This window comes from Neopsephotus bourkii, unplaced genomic scaffold (assembly GCF_033783945.1).
Source record: "Neopsephotus bourkii isolate Nb327-2 ecotype Australia unplaced genomic scaffold, CSIRO-AGI_Nbou_v1 NB_1441, whole genome shotgun sequence".
Taxonomy (NCBI): domain Eukaryota; kingdom Metazoa; phylum Chordata; class Aves; order Psittaciformes; family Psittacidae; genus Neopsephotus; species Neopsephotus bourkii.
In genome coordinates, this window is record NW_026901918.1 from 25,557 (window position 1) to 52,589 (window position 27,033).

General features: G+C 38.5%; 1 protein-coding gene across 1 annotated transcript in view; it reads right to left on the reverse strand.

Annotated features, from left to right (window-relative positions):
- Window positions 1–19,081, reverse strand: part of AUH (AU RNA binding methylglutaconyl-CoA hydratase) — a 41,777-nt gene extending 22,696 nt beyond the window's left edge. The window contains exons 1-3 of the mRNA XM_061368683.1: window positions 18,810–19,081; window positions 13,753–13,820; window positions 13,568–13,655 (exon numbers count right to left, since the gene is read on the reverse strand). Coding sequence (XP_061224667.1) covers window positions 13,568–13,655; window positions 13,753–13,820; window positions 18,810–19,023 — 370 coding nt within the window. The 5' untranslated portion in view covers window positions 19,024–19,081. The remainder of the gene's footprint in view (window positions 1–13,567; window positions 13,656–13,752; window positions 13,821–18,809) is intronic.
- Between the last annotated feature and the right edge of the window lie 7,952 nt (window positions 19,082–27,033).

A 27,033-nucleotide genomic window follows, 5' to 3' on the forward strand; every position in this document is an offset into this window, starting at 1 on the left:
CTAGATGATGGATATCTTTTATTGCATTAAACCTACAACAAAGGTGTCACTGAAGGAAACCAGTGTAAGTAGCAGGCAAAGACAAGAGAAGTTAAAAAAAAATACGTATATATACACATATATACATAATTAAGCACTGAATTTTTTCTTCATATTTGTGGCACACACATATAAATAGTTGCATTGCGTGTTGCTCTATGGCATTTATGGTAGGAAAAAGATACGAAAGTAACTGTTGTAAATATCGTTAAGATGAAAACGCCATAGATTCATATATGTCTAAATACTTCTGCTACATAATCATTCTATTCTTTTCAAAAGCAAGTGGAAAATAATTCTTTACCATGCAATAACTATTTTTGTCATGTGTTGCACACACGTATTCTATTTCCAGCACACATTACCACCAAGCACATGAGATCAGATTATTTTTTGTCAGAACATTTTCTCAGCTAAGGATATAAAAGGCAAAGCAGGCTCAGTTCCCTCACCAATAAAGAAATCAGGTGCCATAGGCACTTAGTACACCAGGGTAAAGGGTTAGTTAGCTAACCCACCTCAGAGAACTGTAAAGAAAACCAGCAGCCTTTCTTCACAAATCAAGATGTCAAATAGCCACAGATGTGACATGAATATTTCAAACAGAGGTGACTACTCACTTTGACTTAATACTGATGGAAAAGACACGGACCTTGGACACCACAGCAGAAAGACAAATGGTCAGGTTTACATAACCAAAGTTAAAAGGAGTTACGCTCATCATCTAAGAACAAACGAATTTACCAATAATGCCCTGGGTAGCAGAGGCCTAGCCAAAAGTTATCCTTATGAATTCAGTATTAACAAGGTGAACTGATAACCTGTAGCTTTCTGTTAAAGTGCTCTTCACCTGGTTTTAGCCACTTTAAAACCACACAGGTTTTAACCGTTTTATATGAAGTATAGATCAGTTAGTGTAACTTCTGACAAAAAAATGGATCCATATGCATGTCCTGAAATAGTAGCAAAAACTTTAACCAACATCTGAAACTAAGTTTGCAGCTTTTGAGATGATGTAGGACATTCTGTGACAGACATAGAATTTACACATAATAAAGATTTGATAGTTTTCTTTTAACCAGGATTCAAAGATGATTAAAATTGTGAGAATGACATTAACTAAAATAGCAACGTTCCATTGTAATCATGTTCAAATGAGCTTGGTATCATGTTGGAGTCAACTAAATTGCTCAACACCACTACAGACCCTCTTATCATCACCAAAACATGAACAACTTGGTATTACTAAAAGACAGAATTATGTCTAATAAAGTGCTGTGTTTAATGTGCAATAAATAAAATTCTATTTCAAAATATGCAAAGATGTCTTCAGCATCTAAAATATATTTATTAGAGAAGTACAAGCAGCTTGGAGAGGTAGCTGAAGTTCCTGAATTGTCTTAATGCAGGTTAGGATACTAACCCATCTTTCAAGAAAGCCTAAAAGAAAATAAATGGCTTCACTCCTACATACAGAGAACTTTTTCTCAATCCCAAGATCTGAAATGAAAGACATAAAGCAAAAGCACACTGGTGATGCAGCCCAATAGAAAAAGACAGCCAAACTGCATTCTCTAATTTAGTAATGTATCTCAAACCAGTGATCTAAAACTTAATTCCCTAAGGTGCTGCAATTCCAGACTCCCATAAAAAACTGCCAACCATCCTCAGGTAAAGCAGTGAGAATACCAATCCACATAAGGTGCCTCTTAAAGTCTGCACACACTGGCAATCATGAAGGGTGAGAAGTACAGAAAGAATCTTTTCCCAAAATCTATGCTTATACCTGAAGAGTGCCAAAGATATTTTTGGATTAAAAACTGCTAAATAACACCTACCTAAATACCAAGTTTTTAGTTAGAATTCACCACTGCAGTCTGAAAATAGAATGGGTAAGAAGAATAACCCTCTAGGGAGGCAGCACCTGCTGGAACAGACTTAAAATAACTTCAAGCATCCCATTAGCAAAGTTAAAAAGAAGTATGGTAACATTATAGTAGCACTGGTATTCATTACTATATAGGACATTTTTGGAGTTCCCACAGCTAATTGATTTCATTTCTGTTCTCATACAAAACTAGAATTTTGTACTGGGTTTGAGTTTGGCTGTCAGGTAAGCCTGCCACGGTTACCTGCTCACTCCCCATCAATAGGAAAGAGAAGAGTAACAACAAAAGCAAGAGAGGCGGCGAAACACCTCATGGTTGAGAAATTTTAATAAGTACAGGGGAAGAAAGGGATAAAACAAATGATGCAAAAGCAGTGACCCTCCATGAGCAGACCAATGCCTCGCCAGGCTTAAGCAAGAGAAACAACTTCCCAGTTTTATTGCTGAGCCCAGTGTTACTTGTTATGGAATATTCCCTTGCTCAATTCATGTCAGCTGTGCCAGCTGTGTCCCCCCTCGTTTCTTGCCCACCCTCAGGTGACCCACTGGCAGTGAGAAACAGCAAGGACTTTGATGCTGCACAAGCACTGCTCTGTGACAGCTGGTGTTTTACCAATGTTGTTTTGGTCAGCAATCTAAAACACAGCACTATTAAGGATGCTATTAAAAAAATTAACTCCATCCCAGCCAGGCCCAGTACAAGATTTTAAGATAAAACTACTAGTACGCAAAGCCTTTGTTAGCAACATGGGTCAACCACAAGTGAAACAAGTCAAAATACCTATGGAGAGCTACCGGAAGCTGATACATACAAGGATATCAGAGGACCCACTTGAACTGCCCTGTGACTTCATACAGCCTAAAGATACCAGTGAAGACTGCACAGATACTCCTGTAGCTTTAGATACTGTATCAACAGTTACCTAGCTCTAATTCACTTGCAGGAACTGACACAGCCTATAGCTTGCTCAAAGATGACACATTATGCCAGATTAAGGGGTTTCCTGAACTCGAGAATCAAGAGCATACTTTGATACACACAGAGATACCAGAATACGTCTGGTAATGGTTATGCAAGTTTCTAGTTAAGTCTTTTTTACTACAGTCAAGTTCATCTGCACATCTCTATATCACACATCTAGGTAATTACCAAATTTTTTTCCATGGTGTCATGTACATTGATAATCATCTAATTACAAGCTTCAATGATACAGGATAGTAAAAAAAAAATAATTAAAAAAAAAAAGTTGCAATGCATTTAAGCAAGTAGCTGCACACAAAGTTCAACACATCTCCGAAGCAGTGCCACAAGGACAAATTCCAAAAGTCAAATTCAACAAGCACGTGAAACGCAAGAAGTCATCTACACAGGGTAACCTAGAAAAAGTGTGTTTATATAAACTTGATGAAAATACCATAGAATGTATTTTTAAGGCAAAATTTAATGCACTGCAGTGGCTGTAGATACATAATATAGCTATTGGAGATCTATTTCCAATCCATACAAGCAGCAATAAGCCAGTTACATCACCAAAGGCATTTGTAGATCAAGCCTTAGAGAAGCATATTAAAAAAAAAAAAAAAGACAAATACATACCAAAACTATTTCCAATTAGTCTTTAGATATTGAAATAAAAAACTTGGATATATTGTATATCCAGAAAGCAGAGCCTCTTTATAGCAGTAAGTGGGAAAACAAACTGTCCAACTACCTAAGGACATCCACTGCATAACATAGTTTTCCCAATATAAAATGTTCTGCATCCATCTGGTATCATTTCCATTTTAATTTAGTCTGTTCTGGTAAAATCCACTCCAGAAAAGACTTCACTATTTGAAAATTCATTATATCACTTTAAGTAAGCTCTCCATCTCCATGCACATTTCATTATTCTAGGTACCCAAGAGAGGTGTCTTTCACTGCTTCCTAATCATGTTTACAAGACATCACTTTCATTTAAATTCTGGGACACACTTGAAGAAGTGTCTCCACAGCTTCTGCTTGTGTCACGTTTGCAAACCAAGTCACTACAAATTCTTACTCAGGAGATTTGTGTATCATTTCCATAACTAACCAAAAGAACTTGGGCACTGTGTCAGTTTCAAACATCTCACAAAACTGCAGTTCTCCAGCTGTTAAGGACCTATTTATTTTGCTTATTTATGAGCTATATGGTTATGTTTATTCTCATTAAAAGAAATGACACTCGAAACATTTGCTTATAGAAGCCTTAGCTCTAAAGTTAGGCTCAAAACTCTCTATCTTCCATTAAAAAAGCAAGCTGCACTTCCAGAATTTTTAATGAACTCAGTATGTACAACTTGGAGGAAAGGAACTCAAAATGGTCAAGAATCATAGAATGGTTTGGGTTGGAAGTGACCTTAGAGATTACCTGGTCCCAACCCACCTTCCACTAGATCAGGTTGCTCAAAGCCCCAAGCAAGCTGGCACTGACGCTTCCAGGGATGGGACATGTGTCTCCCTAAGTTTTCTGTACAGCTACTCAAAGAAGAAGATACCCTGGAGTACAACTCTGACTGCCACACACAGAATCCAAAGAAATAAATTTCTCTTTTCACTAGTATATTTATGCTTTGTGACTACTTCTCCAGAACATAACAAAAAAAAAAAATTCATACCTAATATTTCAATTTATTAGTTTTAGGCATGCTAATTTGATCTTTTTTTCACATTTTAAGGTTATTTAAGGGCTTTGGGAAAGTCATCCTTATTTCCCATTACCCTCCACCAGTTAAACTACAGAACTGATCAAATGCTACTCTCTCAGAAATACATCTTTTACCTAGAATTTAGTATTTTTTATATTTTTAGGTTGTTTCCAATGAAAAAAGAATCCAAAAAATGCCACATCCATTGTGTGCAATTGTTCTAACAGGTTAAAAGCCTCAGACAATTTATTAAACTATTTAAACATAGTAATTACCTTTTTTTTCAGCAATTAAAACTTACAACCTGTATTCTCCAACAGCCAAAGACACACTTTTAATTCTGCTCTTATACCTTCCACCTGAATGACACCATTGTCATGCCCACTGTGCTGGTTTGTATTACAAAGTCTTGCCTTAGTTAACTCTTACACTACTAAAGCACTAGCTTGATCATTCCTGTTAAGCCACTGTCCACAAAAACATTGCTTCTACCTGGCAAGAATTACCACGTAACTAGAGGACCAATTCAGACAGATGTGGGGTTTTAGGTAAATCTTACGTTAATAATACAAATCTCAAGTCCAAGAGGGCTTCCATTCTAATGGGGAAGGAGAAAGAAGAATGCTTGTATTATTAAGAGAAACAAATGAATCCTTTATATTTCCATTTTTTAACCAGTGTCACAAGCCACACAAGAGAAGAAATGGTTAGATGTTCTGTTTCATCAGCTTGAAAAGGTATCGCAAAATTACACCAATCAGGGAAAATACTGCTAAAAAGATGGCTCTCTAGCTGGCTTTTATAATTTCACTAATGCCCTGATAATTTAATTTGCTACTCATCAGCTTTGTGCTCACAAATCACAGTAAGCTACAGTCTACAGCTCATTCAAGACCAAAAAAGGAAGAAAACTTGCATGGAAATATCTAGCACCCCAGCTGAACACAACCATTTACCAGAAACTTTTAAGTTTTATGCTATGGCAATATTAGCTATGAGTAAAGTTGTCTCCACTTCCACTAAAGCCCATGCAAAACAGGAGAAAAGCACACAGTGGTTGAAAGTACTTTCAATTCAAATAATCTGCAAACAGTGAAGAACGGTCTCTCTTAGACAGAAATATAATGTTTTTATTAATTGCTCCTGGCACTGAAGAAATAACTAAACTAAAGCTATCATTACAGAACTTACGAACTACAGGAAACAGACACACAATATTTCATAGACAACTGCTTAGAGCACACAATATAGGAACAGACATCTAAACACATGTCCTGCACAAGCCTGATGAAAAGAATCTTGCATCTTAAGTAAGGGATGGAAGAAACAACCAAGCAGCTACAGATTTAGTATCTTCTTTTGAAGGTAATCCACTTTAGAATATGTAATTAGTACAGTACTAATTACACAGTACTGATCACTACTCACTCCACTGGAGAGAAATGTTTCTGACTACTTTTATCTAGCCCATCTTTTAAGCAAGTCTCTCTAAGACTTCATATGACATGTCCAACCACAATTTCATAGTTCCTCAAGAAAAAAGGTCTTTCCTCGGTCTTTTTGTGTGTGGTTTGGTTTTGTTGTTGTTGTTTTGTTTTTGTATTTTTTCCTGGAAAATCCGTTAAGAACTGGATGTGGTGGGTTAACTTTGGCTAGCTGCCAGGTGCCCACCACACCGCTCTCTCAGTTCTCCTCAATAAGATGGGAGATAAAAATAAAAGCTTGCAGGTTGAAATAAGCACAGGGAGATTACTCACTAATTACCATGGTGGGCAAAACAGGCTCAACTTAGGAAAGACAGATTTAACTTACTGCCAATTTGAGTTAGATAGTGAGAAACTCACAAAAACAAATAAATCTACAAACATCTTCTCCCACCCTTCCTTCTTTTCTGGCTCAACTTCACTAACTCTTCTACCTCTTTGACCACTGCTGAGCAGTGCCAGCAGGATGGGGAATGGGGTTGCAGTAAGGCCATAACACTTCTCTGCCACTCCTGCCTCCTCACTTTTTCCCCAGCTCCAGAACAGGGCCCCTTCCATGGGACAGAGTTCTTCATGAACTGCTCTAACATGTGTCCCTACCCATGGGCCACAATTCCTCAAGAAATGCTTCAGCATAGGCTTCCATGGCGTGCAGTCCTCCAGGACCACACTGTTTCAGTGTAGGTCACACCCCTTGGGTCACATCTGCCAGAAAATCTGCTCCTGCATAGACTACTCTCCACAGGCCTGTCACAGCTCTTGCCAGGAACCTGCTCCTGAGAAAGCTATTCATGGGTTGAAGCTTACTTTAGGGCATGTTCCCTTGCTCCAGCATGGGGTTCTCCACAGCTTGCAGGGGAAGATCTGCTCCACCATGGACCTCCACAGGCTACAGGGGAACAGCCTGCCTCACCATGGGCTGCACCATGGGCTGCAAAGAGAACGAGTTCAACATGTTCTCTGCTCTTGCACTAGAAGCACCTCCTCTCCTTCCTTCTTCCTGACTTTGGTGTCTGTAGTGTTGCTTCTCTCACATTTTTTTCCACTCCTCTCTCTCTCACAGATGCTGCATATGGTTTTTACTATTTCTTAAATATGTTAATGCAGAGGTGCTATCAGCACCACGAAAGGGCTCAGCTTTGGGAAACCATGGGTGCATTCTGGAGCCGGCTGGAGCTCACAGTGTCCAATACCGGGACATCTCATAGTCTCTTCACACAGAACCTACCCCCTGCCACAAAAACCTTGCCATGTAAACCAAATATAATGGTTTTAAAATTCTATTCCCAGCTACAGAGTAACTTTAAGAAAACTGAATGCATATATATATATTAAAAAAAACCCAACTTTCCTATACAAGGCATTGTAATTACCAAAGAGAAGGCAGACAAGTGATTCTTAGCTGAAAGTTTCATTACTGATGAGAGATTATTTAAAGATTCCACTATCCTGACAGTTTCACCCAACTTCCTACCCCTACCCATGTGCCTGTATCCTCAACAAGAACGGATCGCTCTTTTGGAAATAAAGACAACAAACATAGCTAAATTCTCACATTCTTTCTGAAAAACTTCTTGGAAAGCTCCCATATGTATTTCTTCTGCAACTAGAAGACATACGTATATTTCTTTATTTTTGCTGCATCAACTAGTCATGCAGCTATCTACTGTGCCACCATGTGCTGCTCTAACTACAAGCAATTTTTTTTTTATCATGTTCCAGTACCTTGTTCTACAATTAGTCACAAGGTTATGGTAAACATGGGCAGGATAACATACATGAAACAGCATGCTGAACTCGTACGAACTACATTCCAATACTAGAATCATGTAAGTGATCATTTAGGAACATAGCAGCTCTGCCACATGTAAGGCCAAGAACAAACTTTTGTTTCAGATGGGCTTTTCTAGCATTCAAAAACCCACAGTCCTTCCAATTTCTTCTGAAGTTCAGCATTCCTCCTCAAGGTAAAAGGCAGAGGAGCACTTGGAGTTATCTGAGGTACTCCCAAAAGACAGACATTTAAACCAGTTTTTGTTATTGGCATTTTTTTTCTGCAACGACTAGGAGATCAAACCACAACCCTAACTATGTTCTTTATTGGCTCAGGTATTCAAAATAAAAAATCTTGACGGCTACTAGTTCTCTCATAAAAACAACATTAGAAACAAAATTAGCAAGTATAATTAAGCAATGTTGGACAAATGCAAGCTGCAGATCCAAACTGAACAGGTTACTGTGCGCACACACACTGAAGACAGCTGTCACGTGGCTGACCAAGCTGGCAGATTTCATGTAAATCATATTGTTCTAGGGGGAATACAACTGTCATTGAGCTTAGCAGCCTACCAGCAGCTAGCATCAGTGTGAATCTGAGCCTTGATTAAAGTCTGTAATCAAAAAAGAGGAAAGAACCTAGCTATTGTCTATTGCTAAAGTCATTTATTTGGGGGAATGAAATGTATGTACAGCAACAAGAATATCTGGAAGACATCCGATTTTTTTCACATGTGATCTAAACACTGAGAAGGGAACAGTGGAGTAATACATTAACTTTCTTCTCAGGTCCTGTGCAGGAGCTGGAATGTGGAGGACCAAAATACACTATGGAAAAATATACCCTCTCTCCTTGCTTGCTTAACAGAGACTGGAGAGAAGAAGAAAACGACACCTACAGTAATACTTCCCTACTACTCTTGATAGTTCTACAAAAATAAGTGTAGGTCAAGTATTTGAGAGCTATTATGAAACTGCTCTCCTCCTCCATATGAAAACCTCATGAGTGAAGAAGCCTTCAAGGCTCTGCTGTAGCAGGCTTGTCTCCTTCATAAACTTCTGCCACAAAAACTACACCAGTTGGAAATGGCAGCTGGGAACCACACACCATACAGCCAGTTCAGCTGCGCTGGAAACAAAATTCTGATTTAGACAAATTATGCCAACAGGAAAAACATTTGTGTTGGCTTTACTCACATCACAGACCCAAAGGATGAATTTTTGCTGGCGGAAAGATTACTTCTGCTTTTCCAAGAGGGAGCCTTATTGGCCAAGCTGCAGCAACTTTTAGGTCAAAGAGGTGTGAAAAGTTCCAACACCCAAATTTTCCAAATTGTCTTGAAAGCTGATTATAAGATATAAGTTAACTATCCACATTCTGATACATTTCAAATATTTCTGAAATAAGATCTCCAAAGAACAACATTTTTTTAATCTGTCAACTAAAAATTGTCCCAAAGCTATTTTTCTTTTTGTGCACATATATACAAAGAAAATAACTCATTGATCTCACAACCTCTATTTCAGCTATTGCAGTTCACTTTAGAGAGGCAATACTGAAGTGACTGTTCTTAACAATTATACTCTAAACACAGTCACCAAAATATCTCAAGAAGTAGGAGGCTCTTGCCCCTAAAAGCTCTCCTTTTAACTCTTCCATGAAAAAAGAAATCCAGAAGTGATCTGTTCCTCTACGGAATGACAGCATTTCATTCTCCTCCCATCAGAGATGGCAGAATTTTTCTGAGTATCAACAGAGGGCAGATGGATGCACGGAGGCTCACGACTCACATAAGGACTTCTGGGAAAGAAACTACCTATGATTGGACAGGGACAGCTAGAGTTAAGCAACTGTCCTGGCTGACCAGCCACTAAGCAAGGAAAATAAAAGAGTAACTACTCTAAACTGTATACAGTAGCATGCAGTTCTATTTATTAGTATGAGTTAATAGACCAGTGGACTATGAGCCAATAAGATACTGCCTGAAACAAACACAAGGAATTATTTTTTTTTTAAATGCATACAAGTGCCTTCTTGATAGGACATGCAAAGAGGGCTGGAGGCACCCAAAAGTCCTATGGGAAATAGTAATACAAGGAATAGCAGGTGAAAAGGAGGAACGAAAAGAATATAAAAGGAGTCTGTTTCTTTAATTACTCTAATCACCAACAAATAAAACTGTTTAAAAAGAAAAGAGTATTACCTGATCCCAAATATCCATAGTTTGTAATTGCAAAATTGATCACTATCTCATGTGACCAAACACAGAAACAAAAGGGGTAGGAGAAGACCTGGAATCATGCAGCAGGCTTCAGTTTGCCAAAACATTTCCAAATGCAAAATTCAACAATAACTAGAAGAAGTATAAGTACTATTCTGCCTTCTATTCAAAGGCTACAAAACCGAACAACAAAAGCTTTAAGGTGCAATATTAGGTTGTTCAGCTGTTTGGACTACAAACATTATGGAACACCATCTAAAAACCAAAAAACCAAAAAGTTGCTCTTGGACAATATATTTTACTTGTACCTTCTTTCAGACCTCACGTAGTTAAGAAGAGAAGCTGTAAGAATGTCTCCAGAACACACTGCCACTCCAACACGAAGTTTTGCAAGAATCGTGGACGGTCCTTCTTCCCTTCCCCACAGCACCGTATCTCCCAACAGTACTATGCACACACACTTCCAGTGGTTTTTTTTAAGGTGAAAAATCCTCAAAATCTACTCACAAAGCTACCTGAGCAATATCACCATTATACATACGTTAACATTACATTAATAATTAAAAATGAAGCTATTTAAACTGCCTGTGTCCATGTAACTTAGCCCTTTGTGTTGACACAGCACAGCTCTAAACTATTCGATCACAGATTTTTTACCTAGGGACACCTGCCTCATCCCATGCAGAGACTGTACCTCCCTCAAGGAGGGAGCCAGAGCCAGAGCACTTCTCATGGAAGCAGAAGGTGGCCTCATGGACATCATGCATCTTTAACACCAGCCAAGCTGTTCTTTGACTTCTGGGTGTCCCTTTTGATCAGCACTAGAGCATTCATGAAGACCTTTCTGCACCCAGGGATGCATAGAGCATAAGAAAGAACCAAGACAACAGTAGTAAAAAGATTCAAAGCAAATCTTTATGCGGAAATGAAATTAGATGAGTGCTGGCACATCTCTATTTTCTTTTATACAATTCCTGGTTTTTTTCATCCATTTCACATGTGAAAATTCCATAATTTGGAAACATGCTCAAATCCACAACAGTCATCAACAGTCTAAATCTTTTGATCAACCACACCATCATTTTGTGAAAAACAGCTGGATGTCATGTTTGGTGAACTAGCCCTTAGAAGGAAACAAGACACTTGGCTTGTGGCTTTCACAGATTTTTTTCACAGTGGAGGAATGGCAAGATTTAAGGATCTTGGATTTCATTCCTCACATAAGAGGGAATTACATTCTAGGACAAAAGTTTCTCAATCTGCGGTCTGTAAAACATCAGATGGTGGTCCAAAAAATCATCATAAAAATGTATTTTTAAAAACCATACATTCCCACACATGCAAGAAAGGAAACACAATTGAGGAAATACAAAAAATAAAACAAACATTCAAAGTCTATCCTAACTGAATTGCACTGTAACACATCAGAAAATGTGACATTTCACAAGATGATACTTGCATTATTTTAAGGAAATTAAGTGCTCTTGAAACAACACACTGTCCTGCAATATTGCAGTTTGAAAATGCTTTCTTCTGTTCTACCAAATTTCCTAAGTACCCTCCAGAAAATGCCTTGTTACATCCAGTGTTCCTCCCTCCATCCTACTTCCCTAAACCATTACCTGTTTTCTTCATGTCCCACTGTGCCTTCTCTAATTTCATCCTCTTCACAGACACTCTTACAGCCACCTATAGAAGCAACTCCTCCAGCCACTGAGCTCTTTCTCCCTATTTTCATTGACAAACTCTGCCTCAAGTCTTCTGATTCACCCTGAGTTTCAGTTATCACTGTTGGAACATCCTTTATTTCACTGGTTCAGCTGCAGGTGTTTCCTTTCTTAGGACCCTCCTTTTTCACGTAACTTTTTAACCACAGACCCCTGGTCCACACTCTATCTCTATTCCCTGGTTAAAAATCTGGCTTTGCTATCCAGACCTAGTCCTTCACACTCCTCTTTTCAGGGTTTATGTCCCATCCTAATGACCACACATAAACATCCTTGCATCCTGTCTACAGTCAGCTGAGTCAGTTGTCATTCTCTAAGTTGCTTTTCTTTTTTTAGCCAGACAAACAGGCAACAATGCCTATGTTAAATCTCAATACCAAAACAGCTCTACAAAGTCAGCCAACAAAGAATGCTGGAGAAGAACAGTATTAATAGCACAACTGAGATCCCCTCCCTCAAAATCAGTACTTCTGCTCTCATATTTCCCTATAACACTATGATAAAATTTATGACTGTTAAATAAAAAAGTTACCTAAAAAAATACACAGTTGACAGCAAATCTCAACCAATGACCATCTTTTCATATGAAATACATAACATGTAACTTAAAACCTCATTTGCATGTGTTGCTCTGATGCTGCATTCTTCATCAGTTTAAAAAACACAGCTTTTAAACTTTTTTCCCTGAGATTATTATTAATAATTGATCTTTAAAAGTTGTTCCTTTAAAACAAGATACAACCTTTAAATTAAATATACCGAGTAATATATTTAATACAAGCATATTTAACTTATTATATGTATTACTAAATACTGAATTCATACTTCCTTTTTTTCAGGACAATGCTTCTCACAGTTAGAAGTTACAAACTGTATCTGGATGGAAAACACAATTAAAAGCAACAAAAATAATTTAAAATTCAACTAAAAGCACTTTGGTATGTTACATACGTAAAAATCGCAAAAACTATTTTGCATTTAAATCTAAATTAACTACGTTATGTGTGGCTAGCAAGTTTAATGCCTTCATAAGTGAAAAGAAAGATTTTAGAACTGATCTCTTCTTTCCTGACAGTTCTATTTGTATATTAGTAAGAGGAAACTGACTTTAGTTTTCGGTTTCAAGCATATTTAAATTAAGTTTGAGCAAAGTAAGAACTAGATGGGGTATCTGAAAATAAGGAAACTATTCACTTTATATCCACAAAAGACAGTTGCCTCAATTGATTTTGACATGTTGACAAATTCTTTTTCCCAGTGTTTCATAGTTGAGAGCTTTTGTTTTCCTGAGCACTTGGCAAGACACATGTTGTTTTTTTGGTTTTGGGTTTTTTTTAACTATATTTTTAAAATTCATGCAGCATGAAGTGAGAGTTACTTTCATAATACATTTTAAGTATTTTTTTCAGTTGAAAGTTAATTCTAATGTGCTTAAAACATAGTGTTGATACAGCTTCCTACACAGGCCTCCAGCATTATTTGGTCCTCATTCTGAAGTACACACAAGACTTTCTAGGAGCTCAATCAAATAACTTTTCAGCACCATGAATAATCTGTTACATATTTTTAAATACTTTATGACACAGAAAGAATAAAACCAGTATTTGGTTCTTGTTAGTAACTGAGGAAAATCATACAAAATATTTTGTTTGCTACTGAGATGAATATACACAAAAGACATGTTTCCTTGGAATCTGGGCCTTTTTTTGTGCAATATGAGATACAGATTTTCAGCTTCTCAGGAAAATGGAGTTTGCATACCAGCACAGAATATCCCTGGGACTTCACTCCGGAATATAACAGTTCGTACTTTCTTATCAGATTTCAAAGCATCCACAGCTTTTGACATCTACAGAGAAAATGAGGAAGGGGAATAACCAAACACTTTTTAAAGTGCTTAATACCAATACTTCACTTCTATACTAAAAACTATTATTTTAACTTACCATTTTTAAAAGATTTTTGCTAAGCGCATTCTTGGCATGAGATCTATTTAATCCAAGCACCACAATTCCTGGAGGGGAAGAAAAAATGTATCATTGTTACAGTAGAGTAAAATATATACTGTCTATGTAAATTATTTTGAAATTATAGAAGAAACATCGAGGACTGCAGAAAATGCTAATGTAATCACTTAAATACTGAGTTCTTGAAAGAAAATAAATCGACTTACACTTTCTAATGTTAAAAAGTTCAGTGTTCAAAAGAAATTACATTTTTTGTAAGAAAGAAAGTATGCCCCTAATACCTTCACATGGAAACAGGGCTTACAAAGGCTGAATGTATAATTACACAATTGCATGCACAAATGTCATGTTTGTGTGTGAAGTGCTGATATGTAATCAGGAAAGATACTTAACTGTAAAGCACTAGGTTTCTTTTTTAGACAGCTTGCCTTCAGAGAATTCTTAAAGTAAGAAGTGTTAACACACCTAAGACTAGCACCTCTGATACAGGTAGGAGGAAGTCACAAACAGAAAGAATGCTACCAATGGGAAGCCTGACCTTTTGTTTAAAAGGAAAAATATATGTAATAGTTCTCTCCCTAACACACAAAAGCTGCACTCAGTGTTTGCTATACAGCTCCAATCACACATTCACAGCTTCCTTAGCCCACTTAGAGATCACTTGTCTCATTGACTGATTACATGTGCAGTAGTATGAATGTTGCAGCAGAAACATCACTTATTTGTCTTTATTTCGCCCTAATCTTAACAGGCATGATTATCAAACAATAAAATTCTGAGAAGCTTATCTTGGTAAGCTTGCCAATCCTACAGCAATCTTTTAGACAATTACTTCCTGAACGCACTACAATTCTCTGATTTCTAAACACCAGCATACAGTTCTCTTAAATGGCTGCAGCTCAGGTAAGTTCTTATCAAACAGGACTTTTTTTTACCTGGAGAATGCAGGGGTAAGGGAACAAAGCCAAAAGACTAGAACAGGGATGAGGAACGAAAGACAAAAAGGGGGCTCTCTACATCAAACAAAAATGCCCAAAGTATTGCCATCTACAAGATATATATATATATATATATATATTTAAAAAAAAAAAAAAGGAAATTCCAGAAACTCAGTATTTGCCCAGGTATTTGCTACTTAAATTCCCCAAAACATCCTCATTTCATAGTGTAGACTAAATTTGGGGTTTGCATATATGCAGTTCATACTGAAAGGTTCTTGTACTTTTAAGAGCGATAGCAAAAATATGATTTTTATCTGGTTTATCTTGTACTTCTTAGTTTTTTAAAAAATACTCATTTTCAATGTTTGGTGCGAACACATTTAACATTTACTTACAAAAAAAATCCTGTCTTTACACTCATTAGTAATTTTCTCTGAGTTAGAAAGATTCACTAAATCTGTATAGAAAGTACTTATGATAATACATTTATTTGTATTAAGTATACTCACACAAATCATCTATCCAAATGTACCTTTTCAAAACTAAAAAAAAACCCCAAATTAAAATATGCACTGCAAAACAGAGGAAGAATCAAAGAGAGCTAAGCTATTTTTAAGCTTGTCTCAAAGCACTGAGATAAACCAAGGTAGACAAGTTGACTTCGATGCTTGTTATTATAGAATAGGTTTTTCAGCAAAACAAGAATCGATGGGGAGTGTATCATGTACATTTCTGGTAGTTTACACTGATCACCTTATCAAGCAATATTTGAGTGCAAAATCATACAGGTGCATACTAGGCAGTATTTTTTTCAAAAAGGCCAAAAACACTTTTCCAAATCCCTCATCTGCACTTAAAAAACCACTTAAAAATCTTTCCTGTATTTCTTAAATTAGCATATCTGCTTACCCCTGCTTTATTTAAAGAGAGTAAAAGAAGGGAAAGCTTATGCAATTTATCAGCTAGTGACCAGTTTCCAACCTCTGAACAAACAACTTCAACTGAGACTGTATTCATTCTGCCTATTCTATATATGTTAAAATTGTAACTGAGGATGACAAAAAGCTGTCTTACATCCTCGAACTCAACTAACAACAGCTGGAAAATATAAGCACAAAGAGTCATTCTAGTGCAAAATCTGAATTTTACAAATATTTTTATCGCATTCCAGCAAGTGACACTACAATACTTGAGTCAAGACTGCAGATATTTCTCCTGATTCCATCTGTAACTTGAAGTGCAAAAGCCTTAAAATTTGCAATGGGATCACTAACGCAACTTGGCTAAAAGTTCTGAAATGTCAACAGCTGTAGTACATTTCAGCCCTAGAATCTCAAAGTAAAAGCTATGTCTTTAATTGAAAAATACTAACGCACTGACATTCACCTATACTTACAGAAAACTGATATAAAAAGCTACACAAGTTGCAACACTGTTCAGAATACACAGGCAGTTTACAATCACGTTCTTCAAAAATCTCACACCTTTTGTATTCTAGTTGGGTTCAAATTTGGAAGCTGAAGAGTGTCGAGTTAAAATCTTAATAATGACCCCTTTCAAATATACTCTCAGTTTATGTTTATAAGTTCCCAAAAATGTGGGAACTCAGGTCAAAGTGTTATGAAGCAGGACAGTTTGGTACTTTGCCTGCAGGGAAGGATTTGTCTAGAGCTACAAAATACATGCTTCTGTGCAAGGCAGCTACATTCAGTTTTCCTGCCTCCCAGCATCCTCAGCTGTAAAAGCCCCGGGACAAAACAACTTCTCCAGGTAGCACAGAAACACTCACAGCATAAACAAGAATGCGTGAGCTGTAAAAGGTAGTCCCAGAGACTAGACCTGTGTGTGGTCAAGAAGTATGTAATGGAAGAGTACGGATGAGGCAACAGCACCTGAGAAGGTCTAGAAAATGAACTGGTGGAAAAAAGGAATGGTAGATTAGAGGAGAGTAAAAAAGAACACAGGAAATCATATGGAGTTAATGCACTAATCCAGCAGTTATTACAGGCTGTAAGCAGATAAAGACAGACAAACTTGTCACACAATACAAGGTGGAGGGTGAGCAGTACCAGGATGGAGAGGAAGCAGAGACGTTTCTTTCACAGGAAACTTACGTCTCCTCCAGGCTTAAATCTGAGGCTCTTGTTTTTATCCTTTATTAATAAACAAGTATGTTTTTCCATGTTCTTCTGAAAGGCAACGCCAAACAAAATCCCTTCTCCTAAAAAGAATTAATGAACTTAAAATAGATTGATTAAATGCCTCTTTATGATAGCCACAGCTGATTTAACTCTCCAAATGTTATCTCCATGTTTTGGAGCATTTTTAATGCCACAGTTAACAAAGATGTATATTGCCAGAAGGAAAGAAAAAATAACTTCACAAAGATTTTTTCAAGGGAAAAAATAAAAACTGGGTTACTGACATGCAAAACTTTAGCTACCTCTCTACTTTTTCTTCAGAAGCCTCCTTTAATTCTATGCCCAACTGATCTTACAGTATCAGTTTAAACTGTAAGTTTAAACCCATTACCCCTTGTCCTACTGGTACAGTCCTTGATGAAGAGTCCCTTTCCACCATCCTTGTAGGCCACCTGCAGATACTGGAAGGCTGGAACAGCCCCAACTTTCTCAGCCTGTCTTCACAGAGGTGGCGCTCCAGTACCCTGATCATCCTCGTGGCCCTCCTCTGTACCTGCTCCAACAGCTCCGTGTCCTTTTTGCGCTGAGGACACCAGAACTGTACACGATATTCCAAGTGAGGTTCCACAAGAAAAGAGTAGAGGGGCAGGATCCCCTCCATTGACCTCCTGGTCATGATTCTTTCGATATCAACAACTTTACTGACCCTTAACACTGACAGAAAAACTTCTGCTTGAATGAAAGTAGAACCTCAGTTCTCCTTTGAAAAAGAATCATGATAAAATTCAAAGTTTTAAAGTTGCCTCTCTGCATATGTATACAAAACTGTATCTGTGCATACTCAAGTCACAGGTGCTCGCCTGAATTAGCATCAAGTCCAAAATAACTGACTTAACATGCTGAAAGACACAAACTGAATTGCACATCACAACATACGGTTACTCCAAGACACAGCAGTTACATAAAGACAATGCGCTGCAGCTGAATAGAGCTCTACACTGTGGCCCTCTCCATAAAAGTAGGTACAGCATCATGGTTCTAAAATAATAGCCCTCAGGAAGGGAGCTTGCACTTACTATTTCCCCACCATTCCTAGCCCTGCTGCACCCAAACCCCTGCCTATGGCAGGGGGCTTGGAACTAGATGATCTTAAGATCCTTTACAACCCTAACTACTCCATGATTCTAGGATTCTAAATGGGAAGGAAGTGACAAACACCAAGGGAGATGAAACACCTCCAAAGGAAGAAGACCTCTAAAATGTGTTCAGCATCAAACCAGAAGAGGAAGCACAAAGCATCCATGTTGTGTTGCACTGGCTCCAGATCACTCTAGAGCATGGATTCACTTCCTTTGTCTAACCAGCTGTATTAAAACAAGACTGTTGGTATAGCTAAGCAGAGCAAGGTCAGCAGCAGTTGGTAGCACTACAAGGAGGAGAGTAAGATGGCTACTTGGAAAGCAGCATGAGATGAGCAAGACTGATGTAGCCACACACCCCAGAACAGAAAAGGCTGAAGCTACTTCTGTGCCCTTGTCTACCCTGCACACAAGCAGAAAAGAGGTAAGCAGCACGACTCTAGCAGTTTGCTGCTAAACTTCCTTTTCTCCCATTAAAGTGGCCAACACATGTCCGCTTATAAAAGGGTGAACATAGACTACGTACAGTATAGCACACTGAAAAGGAAAAACCAGGAGACCCCAAGCAGACCCAGCTCTGCAGCTGCCACACCAGCCACAACCCCCACCCTGCGACGAAGCCACCGGCCAGGGTAAGGAGGAGGAGCTGCCGCTCCCTTCCCGCCCCCGACCGGCAGTGGCTCCCTCGGGACCTCCCCCTCCCTGCCCCACCTTAGGCGGCCGTCCCACAAAGCCTCGGTGGCGCGGAGGGGTCACCCACGAGCCGGGGTAGTGGGTGCGGGGCAGCCGCGCCGCTGCCGCCTTCCGCTCGTTACCTTTGTGCTCGTCATCCAGGTAGCGTATCCGCAGCTCCTCCTCTTCCTTCGCCTCGGAGCCGTAGCTCTTCCCGGCCGAGGGGACAGTGGCAGCGGCGCCTCCCTGCACCGGCGCCCGTTGGCTGGGACGGCGGAAGGAAGAGATCGCGGCGGCTGTGGCTGCCAGCCTGACTCGGCCTTGCAGTAGGCCCAGGCCCCGCAGCGCCGCCGCCATGCTGCCGCCCGCGCCGTCTCAGCCTCTCGCGACCGCCGGCGCCGGTCCCGCCACCCACGTGACCCCCGGCTCCCTCCTTCCTTCCTCTTCCCGCAGCCGAGGCGCGAGGGCCCTGCGTTTTACCGGCGGCCCCCCGGGGCGCCGCTGGCTGCAGGCGGGACCGCGGGAGGCTGTGGGACGGGACGGGATGGGACGGTGCAGGGCAGGGCTTGGGCCTGGGCTGGCGGTTCTAGCTGTGGCGTCAAGCGGGCCGGGGCCTGCTCTCCTAGCCGCAGGTGGCGAGGGAAGGCTCATTAGCCGGGAGAGATGTGGGATGTTGCGCCTGGAGCGCGAAATACACTGGCACATAGAAAAGTCTCACACCGGGAAAACCTGCTGTTCAGTTTTACTGGGAGTTCGTGGAAATTACCACGTATCTATTTGTGGTGAACATTCCTAGACCCCATCTCATGAGCAACATGCTGGGGCTCTGTGACACCAGAGTAAATGTGCACAGGCTCCTCTACAGTAGCTTCTGTGCAACTACTGCAGCCATGGCCAGGCCTGGCAATGGCATCAGCACTGACTACAGCAGTGAAAGTTAATAGCATAACCATGGTACAACTTACAGGCTGGGGTCAAAACCACAACAGCAGGTAGCACCTGGTTCTGCATGCTGAGATAAAAGGCTTCTGGCTTGATTTCCTTGTGTTGCTGTATGCCCACCCTCCTCTTTCTAGGTACTCAGAATTGCTTTCCACCTAAATCTGCCTCTTTGCAAAAGTAAGGGTCAGACTAATGTGGCCTGGTATTCAGAACTGAGTCTAGTTGTTTTAGAAACCCTGCCACGGGGTCTCCTTGCCATCCATGCATACTGACAGGCATACTGACATGATGCGAGTCGAAGGATGTAAGTGATTATGGTGCACATAGGAGATAGGTTCCATCTTTAATTGCAAATGCAGATGTTACAAGACCACTATGACCTGTTTCAACAGGACAGTAGAATTTCACCTATCCATATGTCAATACCGTAACATTTACATGGACCAGAGTATGTACGTATTAAATCAGTTCACTTGACTCCTTATGCAGGACTTGAGAAAGGTTGCCATAGCTGTGGTTAGTTTGAGACAGTAATGAGACTTAAAAAGCTGTAAAGTTTGTCTTCTTCAGGTTTATTAACCTGAAAAAAATAGGCTTTGAGAATTGAAAACATGCCAGTGAGCCACATCCTGTCGTTTTCAAAACTCAGTGTTAATTAAGCAGGGGGACAGAACTGTTCCAGTTCTGAGCCGAGGGTCAGATGCAGCCATTTTGGTTGTCTGCGAAAGCCAGCTACTGCATTCCTGTCCTTCATGCAGTTGCTCAGCAGCTCTTCCACTGCTTTTCTTCTGGAGAAATGAAAGCCTAAAAATAATGACCTCTTTGTTCTTCTAGAGCACCATGAAGGGCAAATGTAGGGGGAGAAACAGACAATTGCCTTGCATTTATTATGTTTTACTATTTAAACAGGACTATAGCTTTGTGATTAACAGCCTGTGCCAATACAGCCTGCAGTATGCTGAAGTCTTTGCCAGCAGAAAGGAATAAAGAATGCCTGACCTGGAAATTTTGTTCACAGTCAAAGAACATTTTATTTTATGAGAACAAATTTTGAAATACCACACCCAATTATGTCAACAGAAACAGGGACAGCACCATTCTAAAAGGCACAGAATAAGGTGAAAAGACATTAAAAGCAGAACTAGATTGACTACAGTACCATAACGTTGCCTTGAAACTGAGCAGATGTGGTGTCATTTGCAGTGGTTCCCAGACTCAAGAACTAGTGGATGCTTTCCTGGGCAGAGGTCAGTATATGGAATCAAGCCCAACAGAATAGCCTCATCTGTTGTAAAGCACGCACAGTCATGGTTAAAGCTGAAAGAATTTTAGCAGTACAATTTTCTTGTATGCCATCACTGTTTGGTTTTATTTTCTTAGTGTAAGAAGTGAAAGTTAATTTCTGTTCACTTTTGCTTCAGTTTCACACTTCGAGGTTGCTAAGGCATGTTTACAGCTATACAAAAAAGTTTTCATTTCTGATTACCTCTTCAGTGTTTTCTGAAAACAGAATAGTTGTGAAGAGTGGTAATAAAACTATAATTGTAACATAACAAAGTTAGAATTCCTAAAGGTCTTTTGCGTGCTACAGAGTAAATGTTTTTAAAAATGAAATTTTAAATTTTGGCAGCAAGAGCAAGATGCCAGCTACAGTGGGTCATTCTGTTCTTTGAACTGTGTCTCTGTATGTTTAAAACAGCACGATACTTGTCTTAAGTGTGTTTTGTTGTGGTAATTCAATACTACAGTGCATTTTGTAATACTGTGTAGTTAGTTCCTTTCACTGAACTGACATACAGGCATGAATCAAAACTTTTTGGATGCAAGTGAAGTTTTCCAATTCTCTTGCTGTTTTTTTTTTTCACTGAAGTTTAGTTCTAACAACACAACTTTAAAGTAGTACATGGAAAGCACATTTAGTTACAGAGGGAAAGTCTATTGGCATGCAAACTGTTATTTACACATATATACTAATAAGAAAAAAAATAAAAAATGGAGCAACTGGAACAGAACTGTTAAGCAGCAACCTAATAGTGTATGACATTGCTTGGTAACCTGGTTCCTGCTGCACACGGAAATCCAAATATTGGTACTTGGTGATGAGTAAACTGAATTGATATAGCACAACTGTATAAATCTTGACTCAGCCTCCCTTATGCCCAGAGAAGCAATGTGAGCATGAATGTAGAGCCAGTGTAGATGGAGAACAGCTCAGCAGTTCTCTGCACTCAGCTCTAACTTTTAATATGGTCAGTCAATCATAATCTAATTCAAGGGAAAAAACTTGAAGGTCCTTCACCTTAATTAATTTTACTTTTGAAATTACCCTGAAAACCACATTCACATCAGGTTGCAGGTTCTCACAGTGTACGGAACTGAGACTGAAAAGCGAAAAGTACAGCCCCTTTTTTAGCTTTGCTCACAGCTTTTGTTTGAAAATGCAACCTGAAGGGACAGGAATTTGGGTAGGGGAATGGTGTCCTTTCTCTGGTTTTGATACATTCTGTTGCAACTTAGGCAACACAGCTTGTATGTGCAGAAATCAGAGGATGGCCTACATGGTTAGTGAGGAGAAGTTTATTGTTCAGCATGCTTCAGTGCTGGGCACCTGCCGTGATTCACTTTCAGGGTTACAATATCACTCTTTAAGTATAATGGGTGAGTGTGGCCTCTTAAGATCTGAATTAGGTACCTAAAACTAGGGAGAGTGAAAAGTACTTGTGGATGTTCAGTTAGGCATCTAGTATTACTAAAAATACTAATAAGACATTTGAAATGAGACAGAAGAATAGCTGTTACACTAATTTGCTACTTTACAGGTGACAATGAAAAGGTACAGACAGTATGTACAATGCAGCAGGAGTAAGGATGGAAAGGAATCTCAGCTGGTTCTAAGTGGCTTTGATTTTATTACATTGTGCATGTAGATGAGGTGCATTGAATAGTTTCATTTTTCCTGGATGAGCACGTCAGTGGCAGCATTTAACCAAATGAAAGGCAACACATGCTACGGAAAAATGAAGCACGCAATTGTGGCTTTTCAGGCTGAATCACTTGTCTCTGTAAAGTGACTTGATACTTGAGAGCAAGATCCGTTTAGCGACCTGTTCTCTAAGTTGGTTTATAAAAGTGGTTTCAGTTTCACACCACCCACCAGGAACTTTTGTCTCTTCTAATTTTCACATCTTTCCTTTTTATTAATGGCAAATTTTTTCTGATTATTATGTTATCCAGTTAGCACACCTGCGTTTCCAATCTTGATTTTTAACTTTTTTTAAAGCCTTTTTGATCTTCTTTAAACACTGATACTGTGAAGACAAGTTCGTTGTTATGTATTATTAAGCATGTAGTACACACAGCATATTCCCCTTTCTGGCACCACGCCTATTCACTATGTTTTGCAGGCAGCTGTTTCCTTAGATTGTCTGTTTTCTTTCTTCTCAGTGCAGTGTTGAGATTATAATGCTAAACTCTATGATGGGTTTACAGTTTACTTTTTCTTTTCAGAAATTATTCTTATTAAACTCAGAGTAATTGGGTATGCTTACAAGTTTGCTTACATGGCACTTATTACCATGTTCCAGCATGTGTAGATGAAAACGTACTTGTGTGTCACTCATGCTTTGGAGTAAAGGACAGATTTTGTCTTTGCGTTCATGTCAACCCCATTTATTTGTGTGTCTGATCTTGCATCTTTAAAATTGAGACAACTGCATTGAATTGTTGTAGTTCATCCTGGCATATGTACGCCAACTACACAAGGGACTTCTTACTTGCTTACTACGTATCTGCTTCCCAGACATGGAAGGCAGCATAAACCACACTGTATGACCATTCTCTGCAGATCACAACCAAGGTAGATGCTAAAACGATTTCAGGAACATAAATGTGCCGAACAAGGCTTCTTGCACGGGTAAATTGGCAGTAGTTGCCACAGACCTACAAACATGTAATACTGGAAGATCAGACCCTTAAGAGGGCCTTAGGTACTTAGGAATTTGGCAGATACTCTGTAAACAAAAAATACAGAACGTTTTCTTCTGGGGCAAGGCACATAGTTTATCCCAAAAGGGCATGAAAAAAAGGTATTTATTTCTGTGGTATTTAATGTAAGCAAAGATAGTGGGAATAAAGAATTGATGAACAACAGAGATTGCTAAAAAATGAGATATTTGTGTCTAATTACAACTCCAAGTCTTTGATTGTGATATAGGTCTTCTTTTGCCAAAGCTTTTAAAAAGCTTTCTTGTATTTTTGACATAGCTCAACAGAACAGATATTCACCGGCTTGTATAAATAACATTGCATTCAGGCAAATTGCCATCAAACTGCAACATCGTTGAGTGCTTTCCTTAAAGTGAATGTATGCTGTTTGGCTATTTATAAATGTTGTTAAAATCATTTATTTTCTTCATGATCAGGCTTCTACACAAGCCTTTGTGTGAAGCAGTACTCCCCTTCCATCTTTATGTCCTTTTGAAGAACTCCAGAGCCAACAATATTGTTAACTGTATCTTAGAGGATCTTTGCTTTGGCAGCTAATAAGGGAAGCTCTAATATGGTATAGGGGAGTCAGTGAAAGCTGCACAAGAAGCACAGAAACGAAGTAGAACGCTACTGCTGTAACTGCTGTAATTGGCATTTGATTTAAGATAGTTGATATGAAATTGTAATATAAAATAAATTTACCAGTTTTATCGGGGTGGGTGCCTGTGTGGTAAAAAGCTGCTGGGGCTGCTGCTGAGGAGGCAGTAAAACAATCCTGTCAAATCTATGCTATCTAGAAGAATGCAATAGAACTAGTTACTAGCCCAGAGAAGGAAACACTTTGGAACAAAGAATTACTAATTTAATAAAAACAATATCTAAATACAGTGAATGGGGTTTCCTTCCAAGCAATCATTTGGTTAAATAAAGGGAAAATTCATCTGGATAATGTTTTGTTTAAAAGTTTTTTAATTAAAGCAGTAAAGGATATTTCAGTAGAACTTGCAATGAAGCAAAAATGACTGTCATCATTGCAGTCAGGAGATGAAAAATACTTTAATGCTTCTGTCCTGGTATAATGTGATTTCTAGTGAAAAGAACTTACAAAGAGACTCTGCACTATTTAAAGGCAATACATTTGTCATGAAAACCAGGTCCTTACTAAGAGATAAGAGAAAACTGGTCTTTTATGCTCAAGCCATAAAATGTTATAGAAAAATCAAAAGTACTTCATAGACTGTTTTTATCAGATGTAATTGTTTATTAGTCTTCATGAGCAAGACAGGAGCTCAGATGTGTTAGATTTCTGAATGGCATAATTATATTTCCCTTCTGTTCAGCTAATTTCTTTTTTTTCTTTTTTTTTCCTATTATGTCAGAACACAATAACTGAGCTTACAGTGGATGTACTGTAGATAGTACGTGAAGTTTAAGATACTGTTTTCCTTTTTTGTAAAAGCTGCAGCAATTTTTAAGAAAGTAATTGCATGGTTACTGCTTGAAAAATATGACACGTTATGGACAAATCACTTGAAGATAAATTTTAAGCTGTTATGATTTAAAATGTATTTATGTTCTTTGCTTTTCTTTTTTAGTCTTTTATAATTAACTGTATGTCATGCAGAGATCTAAGAAATGCCTCACATTCATTTTCACCCTATATGGGGAAGATACTGAGGACTTTTTTGATCTTCTGTTCAGTTTCATTGGATTAGGTTATATTTCACATTCTAACCTTAACTGTATTTTCCTGCATTCTTTACCCTCTACATATTGATGCAATTAAGACAGTATGATAAGCTGAGCGAGCATTTTCACTGAAAGCTAATCTGTCATATAGGAGAACTCTTGTCATATCAAAGAATCTGAGTGACCTTATGACCTGAATTTCCAGGGTAGAACAAAAAGGTTAAGTACTCACAGTCTTCATATCTCACATGGATACAAGATATGGATACAGATGGTTTGGCATCTACGTAAGCTAAGGCCTCTTATGATTTGTCAACATGGTTTTATTGTAACCCATCTTCTACTTAGCCACCCCATTTAAGTCATTTGTCTATGTAAGAAAGCAAGATCCTTAAGATCAAGAGCAATGAACCTAGTAACTGGTATATGAAAATAAAAGAAAAATATATCCTGAATGGCTAGTATTTTATGTGCCTAGGCACACACTGAAAACAGAGTTATTCACCAATGCTGGTGAAGAACCATTTCCAGCACAATAATTTTCAGATTTCTGATTTCTGAACATTCTTTAAAGGCATGTTTTTGTAGTTCTTCAAAATTAGAATCTCATCTAGGAATCAGTTTTTGTATTTTGTGAAAATCAGTCATCAATTAAAGAAAAACTATCTACAAAAAATTAGCCTGTCTTCAGAGTCATGGTTAACATTTCTTTATAGAGAGTATCTTTTTGTGTATGTCACTTTGTCTGGAAGATGAAACTACATTTCAGTTACCTTATGCCCTGTAAAGTATGTTTTATTTGCTAAGCACAACACAGCAAATTGTGTCTTCTCAGCCCTACTGGCAAAACAAAAGTTTATGTATCTAAGCACTTCAGTAAAGTGGAAGACTTAAAAAAACCTAAACCAGGTTTCCAAGCCATATTGTGAGGCTAATACTGCCCACAATTGCCTACTTCAGAAATAGCCCACAACTTTCAGAACTTGATAGTATTTGTGCTGTTTCAACACCATACCTGAAAAAAAAAAAAAAAAAAGTAAAAAGTATATGGTTTCCTTCATCGAAGTCTTTCAAACATGCCATTTTTCTGTGGTATTATGCAGTTAACAATAGGTGGAAAAAGTAAAAATATGAACAAGAATGGGATGCTTCCATGTTCTGAAGTAGGATTTTAAAATTGCTTAACAAAAGAAATTCCCAAGGTGTTCAGCAGAGCTAGTAAACTGCACAGTGGAATACACATGTAATACAATTGGGTATATTGGGACAGTTCTTGATGTTACTTTTAATCCATGTATTAATGTAATCCACATAAAGTAGGGATTCTGTGTTTTGTTAAAATGGTTTCATCATAACCTTTTTTCTATTTGAATGCACCAGTGTAATTAGGATTTCTATTTCTTGCAACAGAAGTGCAGAATACCTGTGGCATCTTCTCCCTCATCCTGCACCCTTTGTCACTTAAAGGGAATGTCAGTTAAAGAAAACAGGATTTTTATTTTTTTCATGACATATGTTAAACCTATGGCATTTCTTAACAGAAACTTAACTAAGGCACATCAATGTACAGCCGTATTTCCTAGTGGTTGCCTGTGTTCCTGCTTTTCAGAGTTCAACCTGATATGTTTTAAGTATGATTTTTCAGAGGTGATGAGAACCTGCTACCTCTACTGAGCTTAGTTACAGTTGTAAGTAGTCATGAAAACCCACTGTGTCTTGTATTAGATACATAAGAAAAAATATGTCTGA